The sequence below is a fragment of the Rattus rattus genome, chromosome 9 (assembly GCF_011064425.1).
Source record: "Rattus rattus isolate New Zealand chromosome 9, Rrattus_CSIRO_v1, whole genome shotgun sequence".
NCBI classification, from domain to species: domain Eukaryota; kingdom Metazoa; phylum Chordata; class Mammalia; order Rodentia; family Muridae; genus Rattus; species Rattus rattus.
Genome location: NC_046162.1, coordinates 84,265,264 through 84,273,682, shown reverse-complemented (window position 1 = coordinate 84,273,682; position 8,419 = coordinate 84,265,264). Strand labels below are relative to the sequence as shown.

The window sequence follows — 8,419 nt, the reverse complement described above, 5'->3', positions numbered from 1 at the left end:
CATGATGCATACACATGCAAATACCTATCCACATAAAAATAAATGTCCCAAGAGAGAGGGTAGGGAAGGGAAGGGAGAGATGCTACCAACCACCAGGGACTGAGATTATAACTCCTTGCTAGAGATACTTTTAGTTTTTGTTTTTCAGTTTTTTCAAGGTTGGGTTTCTGTACAGCCCTCACTGTCCTGTAGATCAGCTTTGTAGACCAGCCTAGCTTCAAACACAGAAATCTGCTTACCTCTGCCTCTTGAGTGCTGGGATTAAAGGCAGACACCACTAAATGTGGCGAGATGGGTGATTTTTTTTTGTTTTTCAAATTTATTTTGTAATGGTTATGATGTACCACTATTTGTGGGTATGAGAAACCAAACCCATGTCCCCTGCAAGGCACAGCGTTGCTCCTAACTGTGGAGCCATCTGACATATTTGCTAAATTTTTGTACAATTATTTTGCACATGAATGTTACATTATCAAAGCTAGCTGTTGATGATTATTAATACAAGAAAGTATTCCCGCCATTTTTATGTGACGCTAGATTCCATATAGCTTGTTGCATGAAGATTTTTAAAAGCAAACAATTCAAGTATATTTAAAATTAACAAGAATCTGTAATTTTAATACATAAAGTGACCACTAAAATTTGTTATATATTTAAATAGCTCTAATATCTTGGGAGAAAGTTTTATAACTGTCATTTCTCATACAAAAGTAGTTTATTAAATATGATAACATGAACATATCTAACATGTTAATGAAAAATTGTACATTGGTTATGTATACTATAGTAAATATGTATACTAAATTTTTTTCTCTCAGGTAATAAAAAAATCACTTCTATTTTATGTTCATTCAAATTTCATTTAATTTCTATTTACATTCATTCAATCTGAAATCAAATATTTTAACACAGTAAACTAAATACAAGATGAAAAGCAGAAAAGGTGTTGCCCTCATAGAACTCCTAATAAGGCAGCTAAAGAACTTATGTGATAGATGCAAAGCCAACTTGGGGTAGAAGAAGACATAGTTTAAAGAGCAAACACTGTCAGAAACCCGTCTTTTAGATGCTCCTCCAGAGAATCCAGGAAAATAATACTTGTGCTATAGTGTTGAGTCACACGAGAAAAGTATTATATTGTTCAGCAACAAACCATAGGCCCTGTGTGACAAATATTATCACTGCTGTTTGTCCAGCTAGCTAATGTCTGCTCCTGGGACAAAACTACAGATGTTTGGATACTGACATATTTTGAGATACTAACCATTTTCATTTTCAAAGCCTCAAAATCCATTCTTCATAAATTCAACATTTCTCTTGAGAATAATCTTAGATCTAGCCCTTGTAAGCTAGGAATATATATAACTAACCGAATATTTCTAAAATGGTCCTGTATTAAATATGTTCAAGGCTCAAGATATTAATGCTAAGATATATTTTGTTTATAGTTGTCACCTATAGTACAGAATGTTGAATTTATGGAGTCTCATACATGCATCCTATTCTCAAATCTCAAACTATCTCAAAAACAGTATGGAGGAAAAAATTTTTAAGAGCATATAAGGGGAAGAAATAACATAATTTTTCTAATGGTCTGGTTCAAGTTCAGTAATTAATACATTGTTAATCACAGCTGGTTTATAAATCCCAGTTATTCTGTAACACTACAAACCTTATAAAACAAATTTAGTAAACTTCAGTTCAGTGAGTACATATTAATTAAAAAACAGCATGTAGAAAATAAAAAATATCCCGTAATAGCTGATTTTAAAGAAAATAATCAAGTAATGAAAGAAAAAAGCACTTAATCTTTTTTTTTACATACTTACCTGGTACAAGCATGAACAACTCTCTTAGAAACTCAAACCAGTATTGACATACACTTTAAATTATGCTTCAGTTTTTACAAATAAATACAGAGTAGGCCATATTGCATAGGCATGTGCTTTCTGTCTGTGACACTCATGTGACACCTGACATGTTTTCACAGTCATAGTAGGGATATCCATTTATGAAAGTTTCTATTAATAAACTTGCCACAGCATGATCAATTTCACTTAATCAATGTTGTGATAGAAAAGCTATATATTTGTGCAGATGGAAGTGTACAGTTAATACATTCTACACAAAAACATCGCAATATTTGCCACTATTGCTGGCAGTAATGAAACAGTTTAACAGTTTATGGGGTGGTCACAGTGCACATATTACTAGCAACTAGGGCTAAGAAGGAATCATTTAGTGTAAAAGTTTTATTGGAATTTGGCCAGGCAGTCAATGCTATAGTTAGTAAACACATTTGGAAACAAATATCAGAGTAGCTCAAGCCATTTGCAATCTGAAATGATTCCTATATGCATTTCCATAGGTTTTTTGGGGAGGTTCTATTTTTTTAAATACCACAAACTCTCAAAGAATGAAGAACATTCTTAATCATTACTGCAGCTCCTAATTTACTGCTACAATAATGAAGTTCCCAAGATGCTGCTACAGTCAGAGAATCAGGAGTGATCACTTAAATGATAAAAAACTTTTCTGTCCAAGATGGACTTTATGCCACAACTGAAAGGCAGTATTTCCCATCATCTGTCATGGCTGTGTTTTTTTTATTTGTTCTAAGATTTTTATTATGTATGTTGATGATTTGTCTGCACATATGCATACAAGAGAGCATCTGATCTAATGAGACTGCCGTTTATAGATGTGAGCTACCATGGGGGTGGCTGGGAATTGAACTCAGAACCTCTGGAAAAGTAGCTAGTGTTCTTAACTGCTGAGTCATCTCTCCAGCCCCTCAAGAGGGTTCTATTTTCACTCACTGTTAAAATTTCTTCCCATCTCACTTCAATTACAATTTAAATAAGCAAGGTCTGGGTCAATCCTGACTAATTCTGACATGCATAAAGAATTTTATGGCTTGGATCCTATGAGGAACACAGCAAGAGCATTTGCGTAAAGAAACCCGAGGGCTGCAACTATTACCAAGTGAGTTGTTCGGACTGAAGACATAGAGGACCAACAAAGTGGTGTGACAGGACTCACTGTGTGACCATCTACCTAGACCAGTATGCGCTGAAGTCTATGTTATAAAGCTTTGCAGATATTAAACCCTTTCACCAGCTAGTCATGGAAATGCTCCTTAAGGCAGGAAGTATTTAAGAAAGGTAAAGTTACCTTTATTTTTATTCTTTGTACCTGTAAATCATTTATGTAGATTTTGTTACAATTTCAAAAACAGTGTCTTGTTAACATGTTTCCTAAATTAAGCCACTAGGTTTTCTTATTCACTATGGAAGACATTCATCAAAGGCCATCAAATATTTTTACAATTAAAAAATGTAGCCCCAGAACAGGAGGGAAAAAACACCATATTTTCTGTTTTAGACTCTCAAGGAAAAAAATTGTTAAGGAAGGTAAACAGCAAAACAGTACAAAGTAAAACTAAAGCCTTACCAATATGCTGTAAAGAGATAGAAAGAGGATGGCCCACGGCAACACCCTCTTCCCTGCAGGTCCATCTCCCCTGCCCACTGCTCTATTACGCACTTTAGCCTGACTCCTCTGTCCCTCCCCTGCCATGGGCTAGACTCAAATACTGGTATAAGAACAGGTGGTGATATTTTTTTCCAGTGTAGTGCAGGCCCAGGACAAGGATGCAATGCAGACTATCCACCTTCTGCCTGTCCCCAGGCTTGCAGTTACGCCTAACACATAGCAGTACTGCAAGTAAAAATGATTAAACATACTTTTCCCCTAGTATTACAGACAAGTATTGCAGCTAGGTTATAAAACAAACAAAAAAAATAAAAAAAAATAAAAACACCCCAGGTCCACCCGAAGCCCTCAAGCAAGCCACAGCTGTGGTTAACAATGATTCATTTGCATTTTATTTCATCAAGAAAAGAAACAGAAGCTGGCTTTCTTCACACCAACCAATAACTTCGCATTTTAAAGTTTGGGATGTTTTTCATAATGAGCTGAATCAAAAATCTATTTAAAAAATATATATTTATATAAAAAAAAGATTCAGGTTGTTTGCACGTAAAACATCAATCGATAAGTTTCTTTTGTCTTTGATTCTGTGTTGCTGGAAAAAGTTTGACAAAGCTTGCATGCTAATTTGTCCTTAGTTGCAAGTATTACAGGCAATCTTGTACTTTGCCTATTAGGATAACCCTTATGTGACATCATCAGACTTTACCAGTGATTCAGAAGCAACATCCTACCCTTAATACTGTCAGTTTGCAGCCATCAGCATGAGAATCCTTACGAACGCTGAGATGTTGCTAGGATAGGAACCAGTCAGTTGATGTGTCTGTGGGTTCCACAATACTATTTTGTTTGAGTTTTTTGTGGGTTTATTTTTTGCACCATTGATTGATTTTTTAAAAATCCATGTTTATTTTTTCCTCCATCGAAAGCATTCCAGGTAATGACACTGACTCTTTGAGACTGCCATTTTCTCATTTTTATCTTGCAGGATCCTCACACATCCCCTTCCAGGATTTGTTTCCTTTTTGCATTTGCATTAATAAAAGCATTGTTTCATCATAGATTCATACGCAGGTGCTCTGGCCGTTTGGAGATCATAGGAAAAGCTTGTTTTTTGTATGGCCCAGAGTTGGGCTGTCGGATTGGAAGTGGCGCTGAAGCTTCCCCGCTCGTTGTCACATCCATCTGCTCTATTCCACTTGTTTCCATTGGGTATTCCACAGGTGTCTGAGGATTTGCTGTGCTGGCTGAAGCACCTCGTCCCCAGAAATCCCCAGGAGAGAATTTGACTGGGCTTTAAGACAAGGAAGAGCTATCATTCATTTGTCTCAAGGACCATCTTGACAACAAAGATTCCCCTCATGCTTAAAGGGAAGGGCGATGTGACTTTATCTAATTTTATTTTCATGTGGACCGTCCCAAAGACAAAGGTTGAGCCATCTTTCTCCTAGACTAATCACTAGCGTGTCCAAACCAGCCTCTTTACCTCTACACTTGAGCCTTAAAGCCCTTAATGGCATACTGTTAAGCCATTTTACTCTCCCACTTAAAAACGACTTGCCATTGCACTTAAAACAAAATACTTTCCAAATTGGGGGCCATTTTTCTTATTTACCACAGTCCAGGAACTCTGACTTCTTATTTCCAAAAGCATGTTCCCTTCTCCAGAGGCTTTGTCCTGGCTACTGTTCTGCCTTCAGTACTCTGTGCTTTTGCTTTTTTTTTTTTTTTTTCCATAGATAGCTTTTTCCTTATTTTTAGAAGTTACTTCACTTGGGAGGCCATGTTGCCCATAGGTAATGGAAGCCTCTTCTTTTTTTCTCTGCTTTCTACTACCTTTTTAAAAAAATGTGTATAATGTGTGCAGGTACACTTGACATAACGTGGTAGGCACATAGATTTGTGTATATATCTATCAGAAGGAACAATTCTGTATTATATGTATAATATGCAGCATATATAAAATATTGATATTGCATAAAGAGGACACTTGGTATGAGAAGATAGATGTTATGCCTATATTAGGCAAAATATGACAGACCTTTTATCTGTGTAACTTGCAAGCATTTCTTAAGCTATATTCTTCTAGGCTTAAAAACATTTTCCTTGCAAGCACAAGCACCTGAGCTTGATACCCACAACCCATGTAAGAGAAAAGAAGTAGATACTGTGGCACATGGGTGTAATCAGAGCACTGAGGAGGAGACAGACAGGTTTCTAGACCCACCCTAGCCAGCCAGCCCAGCATACTAGCCAAGTTCCAGCCAATGAGAGAGACAGAGATTGCTTGAGGAGCAACACCCAAGGCTGTTTTCTCTGTATGCATCTGCCCCTGCATACACATGAACATGCATACAAGAGCATGAACAGGAAAAAAGAATAAAGGAGTCTGAAATACCTGACAGGCGTTCGTGGGCTACCAATAAATCTTCGAGGCGATCGGATTTTTGGTTCAAAAGAAAACTTTTCTTTCACACTTTCAAGTACAGATGGAGCCACATATGTAAAACCCTGAAAAACAGCACAGTACACTACAGGATGATGTTTGCTCACACACGTCAAGAAAATGGCTTTTTAGTCTGCGACATCAATACTATGATGTACAACTAAAATCACCAATGTATATATTCCTCCATATTCTTTTTCTTTTTTTCTGAGATAGGATTTCTCCATGGATAGCTTTGGCTATCCTAGAACTTACTCTGTAGACCAGGCTGGCCTTGAACTCACAGAGATCCGCCTGCTTCTGCCCCAAGTGCTGGGATTAAAGGTGAGCACCACCACATCTGGCATTTTTATACTTTTTTTAAAAAAAAAAGAACCTGATATGCTAATTAACAAAATTTCACCCCATTGTTTGTAGTAGTAGGGAAGAAAACTGCAGGAAATATAGCTTGAACATTAAAATGTTGACTATAAAGATAAACATAAATTGGTACATTGCCAGCTACACACTGTTTAAATAGACGTATTACATGTTATACACACACATATTTATACGCATACACATGTATTTATAAAGTTAGTTAGGATTAATATTCCAAAACAGTTGCTCATAACTAAGCCCAAACTAGAATTCTGTGTGACTTTCCCACTTTCACACCAATAACAGGATAAACTAATTTCTTAATTTTGTATATGCATGCATGTCTGTATGTAGGTATGTGCATATGAGTGCAGGTGCCTGAGAGTATGAGACCCTTTGAAGCTGTGTTACATGTAATTTTGAGTTACCTAACATAGTTGCTGGGAGAGAAACCCAGGTTCCTCTACAAAAGTGCAGCACAATATTAACCACTGAGCCACATACTTGTGTTTTGTTTTGTTTTTGGTTACCAAGAGCCACCATTATGAACATGCCGCTGTGCAGCACACAAGCACCATTGTGTTAGTTTCAGTTGTCTTTATTAGGCTCCTGCCTCTCCTGTCCTTGCACATTTGTTTGCTCGGCCATTAGTCCTATTGCCTATATGCTTTCCCTGCACAGTACCAGATGAGTGAGCACTAAGAATCACAGAGCATCACAGTTCGTAAGACTGGGGGGAACTCAAAAGAAAGGTACAGCTCTGCATTGTACGCTGTGGTTTCAGAAGCCATTTCTCTGTGTGTTCTGGTGGCTAAGGACAAACTCTCCAGCCCTATTTCAGTTTTAATAATCTCAAATTGAACAGATATTTAATCTCCTATGTAATATCTCATTAAAAATTAATGGAGATGGGCTGGAGAGATGGCTCAGTGGTTAAGAGCACTGACTGCTCTTCCAGAGGTCCTGAGTTCAATTCCCAGCACCCACATGGTGGCTCACAACCATCTGTAATGAGATCTGATGCCCTCTTCTGGTGTCTAAGACAGCTACAGGTAATATCAGAATATATAGGTAAGTGGGATCTTAGTGGTTTCTTTAGTTATTTTTGGCTCTTCTGGAGACCAAATTTTAGGCCACACTTACATTATGCTCTCAACTGAGCTATGCCCCTCGCTATTTTTAGATTAATTTCTAAAGAGACTTTGGACTAGAGATACAGCACACAGACACCTATTCAATGAAAACTAATGCATTTATTATTCAAAGATGAATCACTATTTCTGTTATCAAATATTAACATTATAAATGTCCTGTATAATTAGGTTGATAGTAACCAGTGTAGTCAGAGTTTTAGTTTCTTTAAAAACCCAATTATGTTTTGTGAATGTTTTTGTTTTAATCCCAGGTGTGGGATAATGGCCTGTCTAAAGCCATTAACTATGATTGTCTCATGCTCTAAGAGGGGCATGATTTTTGCCAGCTGTAGATGGTTTAATTCTGGTGAGTCTGTAGAGGGTATAAATTGAGAACCTTGAGAGGGCCAGATGTAGCTGCTGCCACTGCTGTTGCATTTGCTGAATCACTTGTTTGCTATTGCTGGTTTGCTGGATTGCTGTTTGGAGAGACTGGACTTGTGCCTAGGAACCTGACACCCCTAATCACCAGGAAGTAGTAGCCTAAAGAGGTCTATGTCTGTGCTCCGTCTTCCCTCTAGCCTTCTCTCTCTCCTACCTACTGTTAGGGGAGTTGGAAGGGAGGTAGAGGTATAAGAACCAAATAAAAGCTACACAAATATGACAACAAACCATAATTTATTATTATTATCCTGGATCTTGCTCTGTAGAGCAGTCTGGTCTCAAACTTAGAGATCTGACTGCCTCTGCCTCCTGAGTACTGGAATCAAAGGTGTGCATCACCCCTGCCTGGTCATAGTATCCATACTTTATGATGACTATCTGGGAATAAAACAGTTCTGTTCTGGCTGGGTTTTGTTTGTGATGCTGAGCCACACGTCACTAAGTCACTACCACTCAGCTAAACATGAATCCCTGCAATTTCTAAAACAGAATGTTAAGATTATGAAAATAAATGTGTAGGTACCAGTAAGTAGTTATCAAGGAA

At 37.4% G+C, this 8,419-nt stretch overlaps 1 protein-coding gene across 2 annotated transcripts in view; it reads right to left on the bottom strand.

The window, feature by feature from the left end:
• Nucleotides 1–839: 839 nt before the first annotated feature.
• The window catches only part of Rps6kb1 (ribosomal protein S6 kinase B1), a 43,337-nt gene continuing 35,757 nt past the window's right edge, over nt 840–8,419 (bottom strand). For both annotated transcript variants that reach the window (XM_032914392.1, XM_032914393.1), the window contains exons 14-15: nt 5,891–6,003; nt 840–4,786 (exon numbers count right to left, since the gene is read on the bottom strand). In XM_032914392.1, coding sequence (XP_032770283.1) covers nt 4,549–4,786; nt 5,891–6,003 — 351 coding nt within the window. In that variant the 3' untranslated portion in view covers nt 840–4,548. The remainder of the gene's footprint in view (nt 4,787–5,890; nt 6,004–8,419) is intronic.